Below are 22784 nucleotides of genomic sequence, written 5' to 3' on the forward strand. Positions count from 1 at the left end.
AAGAGCTTTGACTTGGCAAATGAACCCTAGAAGGGTAGAGGAAATGCTTCAAGAATATCCTTGAAGTGTAACATGTCCATCGACACCTGGGAAACCCTGACCCAAGATTACCTGAAGGAAAGCATCTGTGAAAGTTCTGTATAACTTGTGCCTCATTGCCAACAACCAGCAGAAGTCGAGACTCGACCAAGAACAGAGTGCAGTCCAGGTACCTCATAATCTGCCCCACCTGTTAGTTGTGTATTGGACTCTTCAGTTGCCTGAGAACTCAGTTTTAGCTTGAAAGACCACGAGCATTGCCTAAGAAGATATAGGTCCTTAGAAGTAAATGCTCTGCATTTATTGACCAGAGTTTCTTTCATGGAGAAATACATGGGTAGTTCACTTGTGTTAACAGTTAGTGTACATATTTACATTTAATTAGGCAATCCATGTATTTATAAGTTGGCGATTGCTTTTAGGTTTTGGTCAGATTATGGTGTGAATTATTTGCTCAGATAACAAACCAATTATTTTAAGTGGGATTGCGCCTCCAAACTCAGACAGCAAAAAATTAATGTTAAATGACAGTGTTTTCTCTGGTTAGCAAATATTCAGACCATTTGTAGCATTACTACTTCTACTCCAGTTGAAATCTGATTTGATACGTTATGTTGAAAATAGAATCCTCTATTCTCTTACCTTGAAGTAAAAGTAGTTTATTTTGTTTTTTAATGCTCCTTTGTTTAATAACATATTGTTACTTCCATATTGATGCTTAATTGACTCAACTATTCTTCAGCTTCAAATTGAAGACCACCCCATTTATAATAACTGACCTTTTGGTGAACCTACTGGAAGTATGGTGGTTAACTTTTTGTTCTTGCTTTTACACAGCTTTTTCAGTGACTTCAATCCATAATATTTTGAAGATATCAGTCTGAAGTTTAATGATTTGCTACTGTGACCTCGAAGGTTGATTGAGTTTATTGCTTGGGTCCACAGTTTTTCTTACGAATTAAAAATACAAGCATGAAGTACCAAAGCGTAAATTTGATCTAGTTGTCTAGAATCTACACATGCAGATCACTTTTGTCACATAGATATCCCTGCCTCTGAAATGAATTATACATGAACTGAGAGCCCAAAAATGAGATAAATGTTTATTGTGATTAGTACTGTCATTCCTGGGGATGTTTTACACCAGTAAATTGGTGTGGATATTGGAACAGACGTGTTTTTGTCTCAGTTGATTAGCACAAGACTGGTGTGTGCATGAAGCAACAAATGACTGCTATTATTTGCATAAGGCTTTCTGCTGAGAAATCGATAACTAGCGGCCTACTGTAAGGTGCTGCAGGTAATGTTGATAGTCAATATTTGTATATAATCAGTTGCAAATTGCTAGACAGTAAATTGAAAAAATTTAAATAATGAAGGCGAAATATTGAATCATCCATCATTACTATGTCACACCCCCCCATGACCCCATTAAATTTATTTCTTGCACATGCCATTCCAACAAAAACAGATGATTGATTAGTATTTTTCACGGTTGTTATTGACTTTGTTCAACTAAATCCTCACCTTTTAACTATAATGCTTTTGTAAAAAGAAGACCTTTAGTCCTTGTCTTTCAGCATTTCGTTTATTTTCTCAAGTCCAAGGGTGCAAACTTGAATGAAATTGGTGTGCAATCAGTTCTTACAGACCAAGAAAGATGTGGCTGAACCGCACCACACTGCAGGATTGCAGGATCACCTTTTGCGCGTAGAGATAATAGTGTGGTTCTTTTCTCCACAAACAACTGATTCCATAAGCTGTTTTCCCCTGTTCTTTTCATATTTCCTTTTAAAAACGTGTGCCTCACCTCTTTCAGAAAGCCAGGGTGGTGAAGGACAGAGTTAGTGCAAATCTTTACAGAGGTACAAGCAAATTTGCACCTCCAAGCTCAAAGCAGCACAAGTGAATCCCCAATTAAGATTACCACCTGAGTACAATTTTAAAAAGTTATCTTTAACATTTGACTTTTGTTACAGAGCCCTTCTGTTAATTAGTCACATTGATTTTCAAATTAATTGTTTCTGAAGAGTAGGATAAACTCGTGGATTCATTTCTACAAAGTTAGACCCATCTGCTTCCTCCCCTCCTCCTTGGTCAAACTTTCCTACTTCTATCTGACTAGACCAGCATTTGTTGCCCTTCCACATTTGACCATGAGAAGGTGCTGGTGAGCTGCCTACTTGAATGGCTGCAATACATGTAATGTGGATACACCTTCAGTGCAGTTACAAAAGGAGTTCCAATTTTTTGACTCTGTAACCGTGAAAGAAAAGTGATAGTATCTTTTTATAAAGGATAGTGTGTGCCTTGTTAAGGACCTTTTCAGGATGTGATGTTTCATGTGTGTTTTGCCCCAATCCCTGTATATAGTAGAGTTTGCAGGTTTGAAAGATGCTGTCAGAGGAGCCTTGGAGGCTTGGTGCAGTACATCTTGTAAATGGTGCACACTGCTACTACTGTGAATCGGCGTTAGAATGAATGTTGAAACTGGTGACTGAGGTGATGATTAAATTGAGCAGCTCGGTCCTGGATAGCATCAAGCTTTTGATTGCTTATAGAGCTGCACAGATCCACTTAAGTGGAGAGTTTTCCTGCACTCCTGAACTTGTGCCTTGTAGGCAGGCTTTAGGGAGTCAGGACGTGACTTGAGCACCACAGAATTCTCAGTTTCTGGTGCCACAATATATGAATAAGAGTGTTCTCATAGTGAAGACTCATCTATACGTTAACCTGGTGGTCACACCTACCAATACTGATATGGATGGGTTAATATGTGACTGCTATGAACGTAACATGGTGTTGTGTTGCATAGCAATTGTCTGCATATGTTGGAGGGGTGAATTTCTGCATGAGACTTAAGTTTTACTAAAGTCATCTACAGAAGTTTTAGAATTGGTAAAAAGTTGCAATTTTGTTTTTCTGTTTTTTTCTCTCAGATACGCTACATTTCTCAAACACAAGGTTTGCCGGCTGAGTACTTGCTGAGTGCTGGAACAAAGACGACAAGGTTTTTTAACAGAGATCCAGATGGAGGATATCCATTGTGGAAGCTCAAGGTTATTTAGATTTATAATCTAAAAAAAAACAGTGGGATTGACAAAAATCTTTAAATTAGCCTTTGAAAGTAGACTCACATCTTTAAAAGCTGAAAATTCAGTACCACCCTGGGGAATATCATGGTTTTAATCTTATTCGTTATCTGTAACAAAGCCTTGTGTGGTTATTTTTCTGTTTTCTTCAACTCTTACCTACAATATATGATTGCATAGATTGTAGTTTGGAAATTGTGTTGTTAAGCACTGGTGTGATCTGCAAAGCTTGCTAGCTAACTAGATAAATACATACTTGAACAAGTAGGGTTGTGTAATCAATGTTGACATAACTGGAAAACTCCTCCACTTGATGTTTAGATGTGAAAGACTTAAATTCAAATTCCGGTGTTCTGATTACAGAATTCTTAGCATTGCATCTGTTGAGCTCTCAAGTTTTAAATTTCTGATGTATTGCTGCTATTGGTAAATGCTGATAACTAGTTATCTAATTGTCATGTTTGTGAGCAAAGGTGTGTCGCTTAATAGGGTTTATTCTCCTCTGAATAATTCTGATCGGCTCTAAGGGTAATCCACACACACAACTGAGTGTTCAGATTCTTGTCTAGATTAGATTGTGAAGTAGCTGTTACCTGCAAAATTCAACTGTTGATCATTGTGAACTCAATACAACAAGGAAGAAGACCCTTTTCGATCAATAATGTACAGCTGCAGGCATTGGATGATACTGTCTGCTGTCTCCCAGGCCTTTAATGTTATTTCTGTGTTGCGACCAGAAAGAGAGAGATTGGCTTACTAGCAATTGCAAGTGCCAAAATTATATTTTAATTATTTCAAGTTGTATGTCCTGAATATGGGTTAAGTTTAATTCTCTGCTCTTTTGTTTTATCTGTCTTGAAAGAAGATATTTTGTGGATAAGTAATAGACCTTCAACTAAATATATTAAGTGTTAAAAGTCAGTTAATGGTGCTATTAATTCTGAGTTATAACGACATGTTACTATGAATGAAGCAATCTATTGACCAAGTATCAATATGACCATGATAGTCTTAAGAATTGAAGCTGAGAAGCACATTAAGGATATATTTAAATATATATATAATTCTTCCCAGAATTCCTTCATAAAACTATCAAAAGTAAAGTGCACTACATGATTAATTTACTGAGTAAGAATTCTCCAAACTTGGTACCAGAAGATGGTAGACAGCAATTTAATGTTTAGTCCTGTAGTGTTACCATGTCCATCCTATGCATTTTAAAAGAGATTAATCATTTTGATTTTTAAAAAAATCATAGCCATTGAGCTGCAGTGACTTTCAATCAATTTATTTGATCAAAAATGGAGCCAGTAAAATAATCTGATCAGCGGTAAGTTGAAGTATTGGTTGAGGAAATAGTCTTCAGCACTTTGTCTAGGAAAACCTAACTTTTTTTTCTCTATTAGACACCAGAGGAACATGAGTTGGAAACTGGGATCAAATCGAAGGAAGCAAGAAAGTACATTTTCAACTGTTTGGATGATATGGCTCAGGTATGCATGGAGTTTGACTTGTCTAACTTCTGTCATAGCTCTGTTATTATCCATTTGTAAAGCAGGTTTGAGGCAACACCAGAAATTATCACTCTAGTATTCTTTCTGTTATACTTATGAGTGACCTCAGTCTCTCCTCATTGCAATGAACTTAAAAATCAGTGACTTCACAAAGACGAAGGATCAAAGTCACATCTTCCTAAACTTTATTCCTTGATTCTCCATTGGATGAAAGAGCTCATTAGTGGAGGTTAAAGCATACAGAGATGCAGAAATTCCGAGGAGATTCACTGAAGACCAAAATGACACAACCTGTACCTATCCAAGACAGAAATCTCGTGATCAGACTACTGAACATAACTCTGCCGAGTGTTACTGGTACACTGATCGGGTAGGAATCTTGCTATGGTACCCTGCCCTATCAATAGTTAGCTATGATCCTCTCAAATTGCAAAATCTGCCTGTTCTGCTTAGGGCCTGTAAGTAATCATTTTCCGTTCAGTTGTACTGTCAAACTGGCCTCGAAATTCTGGAATTTCCCTTGTTTGTCTAAAATACCTCCCATGAACCAGCCAACCCATAGTACATGCCTTCAGCGATACTGAACGTTGGATATTCATAGATATTTCTGAAATTGTGCGCCATTATGAGTCGAAATGAGGAAATTGCATTATATAGTCCCATTGGTGGAGATTACAAATCCCAACCCCTGTTAGTTTTCCAAGTAAAAACAAAGAACTGTGGATGCTGTAAATCAGGAATTAAAACAGAAGTTGCTGGGAAAGCTCAGTGGGTCTGGCAGCGTCTGTGAAGATAAACCAGAGTTAATGTTTTGGGTCCGGTGACCCTTCCTCGAAGCTGGTCTGAGGTTTAATTTTCCTCATTTACTTTGATCACCTGAATTAAGCTTGTTTGTTAATTCTGGTGACAATGTTTCACTGCATTCTGCTAAATTATGGAGCTTTTAAATGAAAGAATGAAACCAAATCCAATGTACTTCAGATATTACTGCCTGAAGTGCTAGTCGTTGGCCTAATTTTTTCTATCACTAGTGAAATTAATCTATACCAATTTTGAAACACGTAAGTTGATTTTTCCTGAAGTTTTAATGGATCCTGTGAATTTATTGAATTTATGGTATGATGATAAATATCAACAAGCAGAATAATAACACCATTGTTTACCATTCTACTTCCAGTTAAAGATTCTGATTCTTACTCCAGTGTTACTCCAGTACTGGACCACAGCTCATTCTGCTGTCCTCCTGATAGCATTGACTTAACGTTGGTGTATTGTTTCATACTTAGTCCTCCAGCAAATGTCTGTATTGTGTGCACAAGTCAAGCAAAATCATGTTGGAAAAATTCCTTTACAAGGAGTCTGATCTATCTGGTCTGCATCCAGTACTCCTGAATGAGAATTTTACAGTACCTGAAGAGAAATTAGAAGAGGAAATATTAGCTCGTAACTTTCTGGTCATCTTTTTCCCTTTTCACTTCACCTTTTTATCAGGACCCAGTAGTATTAGGATCAACTATATTATCCTAATTGTATCGCAGCTAAAATTTGCTACAAGCCAGGATCCTCTGGTCTTTAAATATGGAGCACTCCATTCTTACAAATTTAATTGTTGGGAAGTTTTTTTAAAAATATTTCTGGAGTAAGAAGAAGTAAGACACTAATATTAATTCACTTATGGTCTTTGGCAGTGCATACCTTTACTTACTGACTTCATATGTTACTAAGTGAATGGTGGGCAACAGGATTTGTTTGTTTGCAATGCTGAGTACTTAATCCATAAGTGTATTTAGTGATAGAGGATTATTATTGAACATTGAAACTGTATCAACATATGTTGAATGTTACCAAATCCTGGGGGAAAAATTCTTCTGTGTATTACTATGTAAAGTACTTTAACAATGAGAAGTGCTCTAAAGTCTCAAGAGTCATTGAAATCTGCCAAATGCGTATATTCATCTCTTGAACATTTAGACATTTAGTATTCGTTGGTCGATGTGACCCGAAACATGACAGTGCAGTGAAAGGGGCTACCCAAACCCTTGTCATGTTTTTATCTTCAGAAAATCTAACAGCAACACACAAACTGTGTGCTTAACACTTAAAATCAGGACAAAGATTGTATACCATTTTGAGATTACCATAGCCGCTGTAACTTATTAATGCTAAACTTATTTTATCAAAATGACTATCTTAAATCAGTTAATTACAAACCCATTATCACATTGTCTTTCTTTACTGATTGACAATGATGTTGTGTAATGTTTTTCCACTTTTAGGTGAACATGCCAAATGATTTGGAGGGAACAGATATGTTGGCAGAGAAGGCAGACCGGAGGGAGTATATTGATCTGTTGAAGAAAATGTTGACTATAGATGCTGACAAGAGGGTTAATCCGTTAAAAACCTTAAACCATCCATTTGTTACCATGACTCATCTACTTGACTTCCCTCATAGCAATCAGTAAGCTCTTTAAAATACATCAATATTATTTGTGAAATCAAGGACTTTGTATCTTGAGTTTGGAATTTATAATGTTCCACCTGTCAAAAACTGCCTGACTCTACCCCTGTCTCTGCTCATCTGTTGCAGGAAAGCTTGTCCTTGTTTTTGTTCCTTCTAGACTTGACTGTTCCTAATGTACCTCTTGCTGGCGCTCTCATCTTTCAACCTACATTAACTTGAGGGCATCCAAAACTTTGCTCCCTTGCTCTAACTTGCACTGAGATTCATTCATCAACCTTTGTGCTTGCTGATCTACATTGACCTCTGATGACTCATGGCTCGATTTTAAAATTCTCTTGCTCATTTTCAAATCATCAGTTGTCTTGGTCCTTGTTATCTGTACAACCACGTACAACCCTCTGAAATATGTGTTCCTCCAATTCTGGGCATTCTCACACATATAATTTTAAATGTCCAGCAGTTGGTGGCACTGCCTTTGTCTGCAAAGGCCAACTACTTTGAAATCCACTCAACTACTTCAGATTCCTTTCTGTCAAACCTACCTGCCATTTTGTTTCAAGGATAATCCTTCAAATATATGTTTGTGGCTATACTTTTGGTCATCTGTCTTGATACCACTTGCTTTTGCTCAACGTCAAATTCTGTTTGATAATGCACCTTGGATGTTGACATATTTTACTGTATTAAAGGTATCCTATAAATACAATTTATTGGTTCCTAGGTAAGGTCTTATTTCAAGCTACTTTTATGCCATGTCAATATTGCAGTAGCCTCCCAACAGTTCAAAATACTTCCATTAACCTAGGATGTAGGTTGCTGTCCAAGTGTATTTCATTGATTGTCTGGAAAATCTACCTCATACTTTATGCAATGACAGATCAGATGTCCAGCACACCAGTTTTTTTTAGCTGACAGAAGAAACCAAATAATGATACTTAATGAAAGAATGGTAGCGTGCAGCCAGTACTTAACTGTAATTTTACAATTCCTTGTGTGTCTGTGCATGGCTTCCCATGATCCATAAAGTTCTGCAGTTTCAAGATAAAGGAATATTAATGAAGCGTAATTATATGTGAACCTAATGATTTTTTCAGGGAGGGTATGCACTGAATCATTGTGCTTTTTTTAATCCTCACTTTGTAGAAGTGTTTACTGCAGATGTATGGCTGTGTACAGCTGTGAAATGAAGTGCACACCTTGTGTTTTTAATCTCATTTACAAAATGAATATATTGACATTTCTTGTAGTGTGAAGTCCTGCTTCCAGAATATGGAGATTTGCAAACGGCGAGCCAACAACTATGAAATAATAAACCAGAATAAAAGCCCATTTATTGCACATGTTGCACCAAGCACAAGCACAAATTTGACAATGGCCTTCAATAACCAACTCAACACCATGCACAATCAGGTATGAGCCACACAAAGTCAGTTGTACTTAATGCCTTTCTAAGCCCTGTTTCACATCATATTGCACAAGTTTCCTTTATTTGCTCTCTAAATTATTGTAGAATTGAAAATCTGAGTATAGAAAGCGATTTGAAAGGAAGCCAAAAGTTTCATATTGGTGTGGTAGGTACTGCTTAGCAAGTAGGGAATGTTTGCAAGGTGTAAAAGTGCCCAGTATTGACGCTGCATGTAGGGAATAAAGACTATTCTGGGTGCTAACAATGAAGTCAGACAGTTCAGTGTTCACAAAACACATTTCATCAAATTGTAAGTTGATGGTCACTGAATTCGCAGCGTAGATATGCAGTAATTTCACTCATATTCTGAAGTCGGATTTTCATCCATGTAGTTGCTTGGACGGTGAGGAGACAATTCTACATAAACGGAGCAGCTTTTTGTTCTTTTCTACATGTTGTACTCATATTCTGATAGAATTTTCAGTATGAGCTGAATTTGATAAGCCCAGGGACTGCTTTTGTGAGATTGAATTTCAGTTTTTTCTTGAACCCTGTGTTGATACTAATATGAAAGAGATCTCTTAATGTAGCCTGTTCATTAGAAGGTAATGATGTTTGCATTTTGTCACACATCTCACACTCTGGAAGTTGCGGAGACGATGGCCTAGTGGTATTATCGCTGGACTGTTAATCCAGATATCCAGATAATGTTCTGGCGACCCAGGTTCGAATCCCGCCACAGCAGATGGTGGAATTTGAATTCAATAAAATAACTGGACTTAGAAGTCTAATGATAACCATTGTCGATTGTCAGAAAAACCCATCTGGTTCACTAATTTAGGGAAGGAAGCTGCCATCCTTACCTGGTCTGGCCTACATGTCAGACCCACAACAATGTGATTGACTCTTAGCTGCCCCCTGGGCAGTTAGGGATGGGCAATAAATGCTGCCTAGCCAGCAACGCCCTCATCCTGCGAATGAATAGAGGAAAAAAAAGCTATTTTAAAGTATAGATGATGTAGTGTCCTTTTAAATTTCAGTATATTGGGCATTTTACATCAATATATGCAGATGAATTATTGGGAAAACCTAATGTTTTAACACCCTGATGGATAGCAAGTGTATACTAAACTCCAACACAAGAAACTGGAGAAAGAAATTGAAGAGTGTAAGCTGTAAGAGCTATAGAAATATTGCACGGGGGAAATTGGGAAAGTGTATTCTGGAAGGGATTATGGCTAATTTAGATGTATACGCTCCATATAAGCAAGCAGTCTGCAAGCTCCATATTCTTAAAACAGATTGTAGAGGTGAAACTGTAAGTTGAAGTGAGAGAGCATAAGAAATTATAACCAGTTCTGTTATGATTAAGACGTAACAGCATAAAGGTAGAGTATGGAACAGAGAATGTAGCTGATGTGGAACCTTTTAATTAATATGATTTCCTTTCAAGATTATGAACTAACATTCTTATTACATGGCCCACAAAGCGAAGTGGATCCCCTTCTTTAATACCTGGGTGTAAATACTGCCAGGTAGTATCTGTGGGTAGAGGAACAGAGTTAACATTTAAGGTTAATGAATTTTCATGAGAACCTAAAAAAAATTAGATATGACTGGCTTTAAGCTAATTCAGAGGTAGGGAAATGGATGGGCGGGCAACTAAAAGGATTGTTTCTTGTTGGTGGAAGATACAGTAGTAAATGTTATAGATAATCCAGGATGAAGGGATGAACCAATGAGACAGTCAAGAAACAAAGATTTGATCTAAAGAGGTGTACATTCAACAGATGATCCACTGCTGTTTCCACCACTGCTACAATCATGCCAACACCACGCAGAACTTCCTGTCCCTTTTCAATGTTATGAAGTGACTGTTCGTCCTGCAGCAAACCAGTCCACTTCTCTGTCAAGCCCTCCCCTTGCCATGTAAACACAAAATTCTGCACCTACCCTTTTTTACCTTTTTTATTTCCAATTTTCCAAACTGCCCTTTCCAAGGGAAACAATAGTTTACTTGTACTACTTAACGTTTAGTACAATTGTCAGTTTTTAATGTGATCTGCTTTATTCTGTGCAGGGGAGACCACACAAATTGAGTGACTTCTTTGTGGAATGTCTCTTCAGTCTACTGATGTGACTCCCAACTTGTGGCTGCACTCCCATACTGACCTTTCACTGCTCAACTTCTTACTCTGTTCTTTAAACTTCTGCTGAGCTCCATTGGAACAGCACCCATTTTTCAGTTAAGCACTTCACAACCTTTCTGACTTAACACCAATCAAGTTCTGTAATTGCAAGTCATAATCTTACCACATTTTTCTTGGTTGTTTGTTAGCATCCATCCAATTTGGATGATTGTTTATCCTGTTTTTAAACTCCCCTAAACCCAACTTCAGTTTCTCACCCTGTCTCCTGCTTTGTGGTATCATCCTTTTTTTGTCATTTAGTCTCTCCCTGAGTTCCATCTATCAAAGAGTTTTTTGTTTAATCTTTGCCTCCTTTTCTCTGCTGGTGTGGTCGCTTGTAACGTGTTGTCTCTTGAACCTTTTGAGATGAAAGATCAGTGATTTCATTAAATTTTTCATACCACTTAGTGCCTGCCCTGCTGAATATCACTTGTATTTTCTGTGTTTATTTCAGGTTTCCACCATCGGCAGTATTTAGCTTTTGTAAATGTGAAATAATTTGACTTTCAATTCAATTGGATTTGTCAGACCATGAGATATAGGATCAGAATAGGGCCATTCGAATCTGCTCCATCATTCGATCATGCTTAATATATTTTTCAACACCATTTTCTGGTCTTCTTCCTCTCAGGCTTTAGCCCCTTATTAATCAAAACCTATCTGTCTCTGGTGTTACTCCTTTTATAATCTTGTGTGTAGAATTTTGTTAGCGTTGACAGGTTTTAACATTGAGTGTAAGTTTTTCGCTGAAAATCACATAGGGGCTGGGAAAAGTGTAAATGGATGTTAACAGCCTTGTGAACAAAATTGAGATCCTTGTAAAGATATGTCTTCAGTACTGATATATCTAGCTTTGTTATTCTAACAGCGTAGAAGTGAAAAGGTAATCCTTAATCAGAGTTGTGAGCACATGGAATAGTTTGCCAGTGGTAGTCGTGGAAGCGGAGTCATTAGTGACATTTAAGCGACTGCTGGACCTGCACATGGACAGCAGCGAATTGAGGGGAATGTAGGTTAGGTTATTTCATTTTTGGATTAGGATTATTCCACGGCGCAACATCGTGGGCCGACGGGCCTGTGCTGTGCTGTACTTTTCTATGCTCTATGTAAAAAGGGATATTAAGGTAATTGTTTTTGTAGAATATTCCTAGAGTTTTTGAAGAAAAGGTTGTGGTGTGCACCTTACCATAAATGTACTGAAGGGGTAATCGTTGAACTGGTTATAAATATAATCCGTTTTTAACTGGAGAATCTACTTGTATATGGCTTTGTTATAAATCCTGCTAAAATCTCTCACTTTATGTTAGTACACATATAATTTAATTATTGAATTATGTAGAGTGTTATAATATATTATGTAATTTCTTTAGGCCAACACCCTGGCACCTACCTCCACAGCTGCAACCCTTTCACTGTCCAGTGCTGATGTATCTCTGCTTAACTATCAACCTGCACTCTACCAGCCTACAGCAGCACCTGTGGCAGGCGTTGCACAAGCAAGTATGCCTCTGCAGGCTGGAACAACACAGCTGTGTGCACAGGCTGACCCCTTTCAACAAGCCCTCATTGTGTGTCCACCAGCATTTCAAGGTAAGCATCTTCTGTGTCTCTCATCACTGTCTGATACAAATGCCAAGATCCTTGTGCAATTCAAATACCCCTTTTGAAATTTGAATCCCTTTCATGTGAACAGACTGCGATGCTCGAAAAGTAGCATCAGCCTCATTATTTTGAGGGTGTACTATGTTTAATGTTACATTTTCTTCTATTTTATGACAAGCCTTATGTTTAGTTCACTTTGGAAATTGTTCATCCTTGTGATCAGTAGTGGATAGTATTTCTGTGGAGTGTTATTGGTTTTGTTTGTTGACTGGTTTTCAAACTGGATTACCTGATGTAACATTACAAAGATTTTGTTTTTGGTCGGAAAATATTTTATTTTAAAAATCAACTATGATTTACATTTTTTGCCAGTTACTGATATATTTATTTGTTTTTAAATAACTGGCGCTATTAGACACCTAATCTTTTATGGGCTATTCATGGAGGTGCTTAGTTTGATCTCCAATGGAGTGTAAACATTCAGCAATGTTGCTATGTAGAAAATACATTCAAAAGGAGAGAGAAAAAAATCGATAGGTGCTGAAAGCTGGAAAGAAACAGCAACTGCAGTTGAGTAATTGTAGTGAAATCTATAATTACAAAATAGGCTAATTTTGTATCGAGGGTTGAAAATATTTAATGACCTAGAAACATTATAGTATGACTGAGGCTTGGTGTTCTAGAGCAACATCTGAAACCCCATATTTAAATTCACTTTTTCTGTTACTATTTGGGCAGTTCAAGTAGCAAGTTAAATATGACTCCTTATTTAAACTGTCCAGCTGGGTAGGTTTTGTACACGCCGCAAGATGCCAGAGCAGAAATAGGCCATTCAATTCATAGAGTTTTCCCCGCGATTGAAAAAGATCATGACTGATTTGATAGTCTTCAACTCCATTTTTATGCCTCTTTCTCATAACCCTGGTCCTCTTACTGATTAAAATCTGTCTGTTTTGGCCTTGAACAGCTCCAGATTGGATCCATTATGCTTAAACTTCCAAATTTTTATAAATTCATTTACAAATTCTTACAACTTCTGAGTCTTTTTTTCATTGTCTCACCATTCAAATGTAAGATCTGGTCTCTTGTGACAATGCAGAGAGATTACTCAACACTGCTGTGAAGTTTCAGCATTCCAATTTTGACCATTTTGATAGTGTGTAATGATTGTCCACGGGGACCGAACTGACACATTGAATTTAGCTGAGGCCAGGGTTTGCTGTGTCCGGTGAAAGTCTATGTCTGCTACTTGTGATAATAAACAAATTGCAACCGTTATGGAATATTCAGGCTTGTATGTTTTTAATACAAAAATGTCACCTTTTAAGTTTATTTTTGTTTTGAAATTATATGGACATACATGCTGTGTCTTTTTATTGACAGGGTTGCAAGCATCTGCAAAACATTCTGGCTTTTCTGTTAGAGTGGAGAATGCAGTGCCTGTTGTGCCACAAGCACCAGCTGCACAGTCCATTCAGATTCAGCCGGGTGTTCTTGCTCAGGTAAGTGGCTGACCAGCCTATTTAACGTTGAGGTTTGTTTCCCAACCTGAACATGTTAACTCTTGCTGGGCTCCACTAGATGCTGACATCTCCCTGGTATCATGCCTCAATAGTCATATATCATTATGGTTAAGTGTCAGAAGCAGCCAGTGGCCCTTGGTAACTTTCTATCCCTGCATACCACTCCTTTATTTGCCTACCGGTTAAACAGTGCGAAAAGTAATAATTGTAGACTGAACCTCTTCAAAAGTACGGTTTCCGTTCTAAAAGATGCCAGTGTGTGATATCTTCATTAATGAAAGTTAGAACTGCTTAAGATGTTGATTTACAATTCAACATAATACCACTTTTCCACAGATCTTTGAGTGCTAAGTATAACTGAAGCTAACTTGATTTTTTTTTAATCGTTGATTAATCTTCTTCCCAAAACATTGATAACAAAATGTGGAGCTGGAGGAACACAGTAGGCCAGGCAGCATCAGAGGAACAGAAAAGCTGACGTTTTGGGCTGGGAGCCTTCCAGCTCCACACTTTGTTACCTCTAACTCTTGATTTTTTTTTTAACTAGACTATTTCCCCAGTCCAGTAGTATTACCAGGTAATTTTTCTCCATGGTTGAATTTTAATATTTGGTGCTGGCAAGCTATTCAGTTACTGCTTGCCATAATCAGTACCAGTTCAGTTTGCAAGGAGAATGATGTGCACTTTGATATGTTCTTGAGCCGCTGAGGTCTGAAGTAACACCCTGCCGCTGCCCTTCTGAAATCGATTAACCAGGATTGATTCTGAGATCATATAGCATGTGCCATGGCACCTCTTGGGTAAATTTGCTAAACACACCAAGGCAGTACATTATCAAATTTATTTCTCATTTTATCATAGTATTTAAATTTATAGATTGAGGTTTGTTTTGGGAAAAAAAGGGAATGCTTAGATAATTTTTAAAACAATTACTTCTATCAAATATAACACATTGAATTATGTGAAAAGGTGCAGATGAGGATATCTTAGTTGCAAAGGCAAGGAGAAGCCAATGGCTTTAGCTTGAAGAAAGCAAAACTTAAGGATTTATTTAGATGTGACTAACGATTTGTGTAAGTAAAATGTTATAAGATTAACTTTGGAGAAGTAGTTTGGAAGTTACTAAAATGACTTCATAAAACATATAAATATTTCCATTTACTTGTGCCCCTCATCATGCTGAAGCATTTCAGAGCAATCTACACATCAAACAAATAAAAAGGGCCCTTGGAATGTATGCTTCCACCATGTGGTGTTAACTCCATGTTAGTATAATTATCCCCTTCTGGTTTGAAGCTTTTTGCTCCCTCATTGATGTTTTGTGACTACAAAGCTAAAATAAGACATGTTTATATTTAAGACTTTCCATCTTAATAAGGAGGTATTAGCTCACTTCATATCATTTGGGCGGCACGGTGGCTCAGTGGTTAGCACTGCAGCCTCACAGCGCCAGGGATCCGGGTTTGATTCCAGCCTCAGGCAACTGTCTGTGCGGAGTTTGCACATTCTCCCTGTGTCTGCTTGGATTTCCTCCGGGTGCTCTGGTTTCCTCCCACAGTCCAAAGATGTGCAGGCTAGGTGGATTGGCCATGCTAAATTGCCCGTAGTGTTCAGGGGTATGTGGGTTGTAGGGGGATGGGTCTGGGTGGGATGCTCCAAAGGGCAGTGTGGACTTGTTGGGCCAAAGGGCCTGTTTCCATACTGTAGGGAATCTAATCAAATATCTAACAACCTGCTTTCAAAACTCTGATTGCATTTTGACATCTGTTACAAAATCCACCACTGCTGTTGAGACAATGCACAAAATTCTGAAAGTAAAACTCAATTTTTCATATCTCCCAATACTAATGGATGGGGTTGGTGGGGAGGGAGGATCCTTCCTTTTTAAAAAAAAGTCTAGGTGATACAGATCATCATCATCATCACAAATTATTCATCTTTTCCTTAAGTCATACCCTATCTTGTTGCAGGGTCTTGATGAACTTTGTCCTTTTTTTAAAGAAAGTACGACTATTCCTTAGAATATCCAAGCCATTTGGATTGCCACTCATATTGCTTCATTAGCAGAGAGCCCTTGCATTTCTAGCTAGGAATTCTGTTGGGGGTGCCTGAGCTGGCGAGCAAGGCAGGCGTTGGGACTGGCAGAAGAGGGAAGGTAAAATGAGGAGATTGGCTGGTAATGGTTGTGGATTCAGTTGGGAGCAGCGAGAGTGGTTGAGAGATTGTCAGGGCAGTTGGGTTTGGGTTGTCGGTGTTGGCAGTCAGGCCGTGGTCGCCCAGGCTGTTGGCAAGTGTGGCGACCAAGTCAAATTCAGGGTGGTAGGGTTGGCTGGGCTGGTTGTGGTGGGTCCTAGGAGTTCAGGCTGGCATTGGTGCTGTCAATTCCTCGGAGTTCAGGCATGTAAGTAGGGGAGGAGTCACTGCCAGTTCTGCAGGCTACTTGTTGGTTGTCAGGAGTCCTGGTGGTCTTGTAGTTCAGGGAAGGTATAGTTGGGGTTGTGTGTGGTGACAGCTTAATGGTTACCCATATGTTAGTTTTTACTTGTCTAACTTTGCCAGGGCAACAATAATTAACTTAACAGAAGTGGAACCCTCTGAATTGTCTGATATTGCAGGGTTTTTTTTGAAGGGTATTAGCTGCAGGAAAATTGTACAACAGACTTTTCAATTTCCTGAACAGTTGTCATGGAGTCAGTTGTTTCTGGGATTCCTCCTGGTCCTGACAAACGACCCCAAGTCTGCATTGTCTGACCATTTGGAATATCTGCAACTATGTTTAAAGATTAACAGGGCTGATGAACATTACCTCCATCCATCTACAGTGTTGATGTCGAGGTGCCGGTATTGGACTGGGTGGACAAGGTCAGAAATCACATGACACCAGGTTATAGTTCAACAAGTTTATTTCAAAACTCACGCTTTCGGTGCGTGGCTCCTTCGTTAGGTGAAGTGAAAAGAAGCACACAGAACACAGAATTTACAAGGAAAAGATTGAAGGGTGATGCCACTGTTGAGGATGTATTAAATAAACCTAAGATGCTGTTAAATCTTCAATTAGTTAGAACGTTTTAATTGATTAATATGTATACGTAATCAATTTAAACCTTCCAGTTGATTGCATCTTACGTTTGTTCAATACATCCCCATCAGTGGTGTCATCCTCTGATCTTTTACTTTGCTGTTCTGTGCACTTCTTTCTCACTTCACCAACGAAGGGGCGACACTCTGAAAGCTTGTGTTTTCAAATAAACCTGTTGGATTATAACCTGGTGTCATGAGATTTCTGATTCCATTTACAGTAGCAAGGACATTTGCATTAAAGTACAATGACTGCAGTTTTTATACCCAAGGGTTTCATTTTAATTCAGCTGCTGATGCTGAAACATTTTGCTAAAGAATCCATTTTTTCATCAGTGTCTAATTTCTGTCTGTTTATGTGTGACTCCTTGACTGTTTTGTATCTGTAAGTGCAGATGAAGTAAACGTTCAGATAGTATGAGAGCTTTCATTAAATTTGTCCACATGCAGCCAACAAGAGCTCCTTTGCAAGAGGTTCAGCAGTTGTTAAAAGCTGCCTAAAATCCAAAAGAAATCTAAAACTACAAAGTTATTTTACTTGGATCAGTGTATAGGCAGCTTACTGTCGAAGCCAACAGCCTTAACTTGCAACTGTATCAGTAAAAATCAAAACATATAGCTCTGTTATTAGTGTTCAGTTAGCATTTAGGATTAGAATCTCAAGCGGTTCACAGTTGTGTACATTTTTGCCCATATGTTGATTTCAGCGTCTTTTTTTGTAATGTAGATATCGTTTCATTGGAAACATGCTGTGTGGAAATTCTGCAAAACATCACATCCATTTTTTTAGTGCAGTCTCTATTTAAACAGTAATCTAATCTTCTTTGACTCCATCTGGACCTAATTCTACGATTTGAGTTTGATTAGAGCAGTGATTCAAAGTCATCCAGATCACAATGAAACCTGAAAATGAGCTTTGCCACAAATCAGTAGTATATCAGGGAATGTCTTGCTGTTTATTCTCTCTTTTCCCTCTAGGACTGTGACAATATGGAATAAATAACAACCTTTCTTTTTACAGTGTTGGAAAATGTAATTTTGTATATGATGGTGAATGCTTCATAGCTTTGAAAACCTCATTGCTAAAGGATATGCATTTCAGTGCGGAGTTTTGAGACCATCTTAATATAGCTGTCTCTGTTCCATGATTTTATTTTTGGGCTTTGAGGAGTGGTGGAGAGGATGGAAGTAAAGGGAAAAGAGGTGGAAAAAGTAGTTCCAGTTTCTGTGACTCTATGATTCTAAAAATGCAACCTTTGCTGCTGATTTTTAAAGCTATGATGGTGATTTTTTTTCTCTAATTTGCAGTTGGCAGTGTCCCTTTTTGTATGCCTGACTAGAATGTCCACTTTAAAATCTAATCTGGTTTTGATAATAGATTATTTTGTATATATTATTTGTATTTCCTTCTAAAATAGCTTTTCAATGTGTTTTATCGCGTTGATGAGGTTTCGTGGCTGTGGTTTTCCCATGGCCCATTCCTGCTGTTTTGAGGTCTAGACTTAAATCTGGACAAGACGGATGTTTCAAGTAACATAAGTAAAACAAATTTAAGTACTCTAATCTAAATTTCTGGTTCATTTAATATGCCCAGTACTACCCCGTTAATTTTTTTTGCCAAAAAGTAATTTTTCATACTATTCTGAGCACCAAAAAGGAACACTGCATGTTTGAGAATGAATGTACCATGTAACTGACTCCCAACCCCCCCCATTACAGGGCAGCTGCACACCGCTGATGGTGGCCACTCTACATCCTCACGTTGCCACTGTTGCTCCTCAGTACGCGGTCCCTTTTACCCTGAACTGCGCAGCCGGCCGGCCTGCGCTGGTCGATCAGACGACCACAGTACTGGTAAATGCTCCCACTCGGTGTGATTCTGTGCACTAACAGATGCTCCTCTAATGCTGCTGCAGAGGAACGGAAGCATGTATCATTGTATGCCTTATATATTTTCCACGTCATTGGACGTCTTGTCTTTCTTAGTCTTCTGAGCAATCTGGTAAAACAAGCTATACTCGACACCAATATACTCAACATTTCTAAAAGGCTCAAATTGTTTCAAGGATTGATTATGGTGGAATACAAGTGCAATTGTGTCTAACTGTATAAAAATTCCTTGAGGAGATCATCTGAAAGTGTATGATCTGCCAAATCTTTTCACATATACCAAGTTAGAGTGAGTTCATCTGTCTGCAAGCATAAGGTTGTGGAGAGGGAGGGAATGATTCTGTCCATAGAATAGTATGATACATTGTCTTGACAAATTCTGCTTTACGAAAATCATTTTAAGGGAAATTATTTGCCATTCTATGGATTCTGCCAGATGGAACCAAACAATTTTACCAGTGGATCGAGAGTTGGCACAGCTTATGGTGTGGTCCCACCACCACCACATTCCCCGACACCACCCCCCGCCCCATATTGGTTAGAACCTATGGGAAATCTGGATAAGCCCATGAGGTAGAAAGGAATAGGTAGATGTGTTGCTGGTTTTGTAGATTGAGGGGTGAGAAGAGTCTTATGTGGAGTATAAATTGTTGTTAAAAACCAGTTGGACTGAATGACGTGTTTTCTGTAAAAGCCAAAAGAGCTGCCGATGATGTAAATCAGAAAAAAGAAACAGAAGTTGCTGGAAAAGTTCAGCAAGTCTGGCAGCATCTGTGAAGAAAAATCAGAGTAAACCTATTGGGCGTGGTGGTAGCTCTGAGAAAGGGTCACCGGACCCAAAACATTAACTCTGATTTCTCAACCTGCTGAGCTTTTCCAGCAACTTCTGACTTGTTTTCTGTGTTTTAAATTATATAATTAAAATTCCTCTCCTGTCTCAATTTTTCTACTCCATTACAATTTTTACGGTGCAGCATTTTGCGAATAGAGACAAACTGCTAGAAGCCGATGATGCTTCCCTAGCCAGCTAGTGTAAGACTTCAAAGAGATTTGGGAATTGTCAGTAGACCTTGGACTTCTATTTATAGAAGCTCTTGAAAATGAATGTTGGGATAATAGTAATAACAGTAGAGTATAATTCTGCTTTTAAGTTTTATAATGTATTGGTCAAGATTCTTACACATTTGAGTGTAGTTCACTTACCCTATTTTAAGAGCTGTGTCTGCATTCATGAGGACAAAGATATGTGAAACGGATGAGTTCTGAATATACTAGATAAATAAGTAATCAAAATGTATTTGATGCTAAGCTGGGACTAGCTGCAACATCCATATGAATCCATTGTGGGTTGCTGTTGGATATTGGTGATGGTACATGCCTGTGAAACTCTCTTCCTGCCATTACATCCTCCTTCCTCTTCTCACCTGGTTCAGTCCAAAACTTTACACACATTAATCAATGGAAAACATTGCCTTCTTAACCAGAATTTCAAAGTTGACCTGCACTGTGAACGTTTCATTGTGAAAGTTAGAAGTTTAGCATGTGCTATTATTGGAACTGTAGTCCACAATTTGTCTAGCCTTGATGCTGAAGACTTGATTTATGGTTCTTTCATTCTTGACTTTTCTGAAACAGGAGTTTTGCTGGACAGTAGCAACCAGACTAGAGCCTTTTAGGAATCCTGAGTCCGTTGGATTTAAACTGACGTTTTTTTTTCACAAGCAGTCAATGACTGGTGACGTGGTCAGATTAAAAAATTGACTCAGAATCTGAACTAATTAACATTTGAGAAAATTTATAGTGAAGACTGCAAAAATTAATTAGCATTTTTGTTTTCCTTAAAATTTATAGGAATTTAGTATGTAAAATAATGGATTTAAATTGAGATTGTAGGGATGTGAGTGATCACACTAATCTCTGCATGGGTACCTTTGATCTTTAAAAAAGGTCACTAATTTCCATCCTGCCTGATTACTGCCTCAAATAGTTTTTAAAACAGACAGAAACTGCATTACAGCTGACTGTCAGATGCTATTAATAAATTCAAACATTAGTGTAATATCCTTTGAAAAAAGCTCTGAACTTGTCCCTGTTAAACTATCCTTTGATTAAAAATAAGCAAAGCATTACAACTAGTAAACTACAGCCCATTAGCAATTGGTTTTGAGATAACAAGGTGTGGAGCTGGATGAACACAGCAGGCCAAGCAGCATCTCAGGAGCAGGAAAGCTGATGTTTCGGCCCTAGATACTTCATTGCTCTAGGCCCAAAACATCAGCTTTCCTGCTCCTGAGATGCCGCTTGGCCTGCTGTATTCATCCAGCTCCACACTTTGTTATCTCGGCTTCTCCAGCATCTGCAGTTCCTCTTATCTCTGAAGCAAATGTTTTTGGTTTTGTTTTAAAAGAAAGCTTTATTTTTCCTTAAATACCAAGTTCTAATAACTTAATGGTGGGAATTGGCAAGAAAGATTTGGGGAGCATATTGCAAGGATCCAAATCAACAGAATCATCAATCATGGGATTGGAAGTAATTGGCTACTTATTTCTTCTTATTCTGTGGGTTGAATAGATGTTTCATGCTTTTTTTTCCCCACCGATCTAATCTTGAAATATGAAGTCATATTTAAATTAGAAGGTTAGGGGAACCATAAGTTATGCATTTGATATCTAAAATTGTCCCTCATAGTTTCATTGTGTAGTGTGACACTGTGCGTAAATGTGCATTTCTTGTGATTGTCAGAATTACTTCCTCTAACATACGTTATTCCCCTTTTTTTTGAGACTAACTCCTTTTGTTATAGAAGGCATATCGTACAATGCCAGTGGGGATCCACTAGTATATTTAGGAAAATTAGTTATGTAGGTTGCTCGCAACAATTATTGAAACACTTAGGTGATTGTAAGATTGCTAAATAATTTTTGTGGTCTTTTAATTAGACATTAGTAGCATGTTTATTTTTTTAAATGGCTCGTCCAACTTCTGCAGTCGCTTCCAGTGACCACGTGCATTTTGCTATCTCAGATCAAAGGTTGGTTAGAATGTTCGCTCCCTTTTCCCCTTGCTGCTTGGCATGAGCCTGCTTAGAAGAGATCGCTGTGTCTGTGTGTTTGTATTCCTGCAGAATGGCTCGTCGCACAGAATATCCAAATGTTTGTTTCTGCTTCAGAGCTGCGAGATATTGGATATACTCACTTTCTCTTTCTCTCAGTAAACTGTAATGCCTTGTCCTGTGCAGGTATTGGCTTTGGAGGGAGGCGTTGTGTAAATCTAACATCACAGATCTTTGTTTTACCATTGTGCTTCTCTTGCCAGCTGTGTGCGGTCTTCAGCTAGATGCTTTATGTTCTTTTCGGGTGTCTGCAAACTTTTGAGCTAATGTTCCATGCAGTGGCAACCTTGACAGTCTGTCTCTGTTTGCAGCAGGCGTGGCCTGGAGGAACCCAGCAAATCCTGTTGCCATCAACTTGGCAGCAGTTGCCTGGAGTTGCTGTTCACAATTCAGTTCCACATGCTACTGTGATACCAGATGCTATGACTAGTACCCAGCAAATAACAGATTGGAGGTAAGTATTCTTTACGGAAATAAACATTTTTCTTTTTCTACTCTTATTCTTTGCATTTTAACCCCTTGGCGCAGAAGGCATGTCCTGGGATGGGGTGACACTTGAATAACATTCCAGTAGCATTATCACTCCAATGAAATTGTGCTATTTTTGAGGAAAAAGTTTTTTAAAAATCAAGTCAGTGTTTAAAATATCTAAATCTTGGTGCTTTTTCTAAAATTTGTTTGTAGAAATTCCCCAAGTGAGATTATCTCACTTGTATGGTGACTTGAAATAAATTAAACATGTCAGTAATTTTTTCATTGCATCTTTCATAAACTGTGTGCAAAGGAAACTACACTTGAGCAATAAAAACAAGCTGTATAAGCTTTCAAATTCGAGCATGTGATTGATTTAGGTAGGAGTTAAAATTGATACCTTGA

General features: G+C 38.2%; 1 protein-coding gene across 6 annotated transcripts in view; it reads left to right on the forward strand.

Annotated features, from left to right (window-relative positions):
- Positions 1-22784, forward strand: part of LOC125462994 (homeodomain-interacting protein kinase 1-like) — a 121580-nt gene that overhangs the window by 83184 nt on the left and 15612 nt on the right. For 3 of the 6 annotated variants that reach the window (XM_048553580.2, XM_048553578.2, XM_048553579.2), the window contains 8 exons: positions 2979-3098; positions 4538-4624; positions 6922-7106; positions 8357-8519; positions 12074-12293; positions 13689-13807; positions 18626-18760; positions 22220-22362. In XM_048553580.2, coding sequence (XP_048409537.1) covers positions 2979-3098; positions 4538-4624; positions 6922-7106; positions 8357-8519; positions 12074-12293; positions 13689-13807; positions 18626-18760; positions 22220-22362 — 1172 coding nt within the window. The remainder of the gene's footprint in view (positions 1-2978; positions 3099-4537; positions 4625-6921; positions 7107-8356; positions 8520-12073; positions 12294-13688; positions 13808-18625; positions 18761-22219; positions 22363-22784) is intronic. The other 3 variants (XM_048553581.2, XM_048553582.2, XM_048553583.2) reach the window with 3 other exon arrangements.

Source organism: Stegostoma tigrinum, chromosome 21 (genome assembly GCF_030684315.1).
Source record: "Stegostoma tigrinum isolate sSteTig4 chromosome 21, sSteTig4.hap1, whole genome shotgun sequence".
Lineage (NCBI taxonomy): Eukaryota > Metazoa > Chordata > Chondrichthyes > Orectolobiformes > Stegostomatidae > Stegostoma > Stegostoma tigrinum.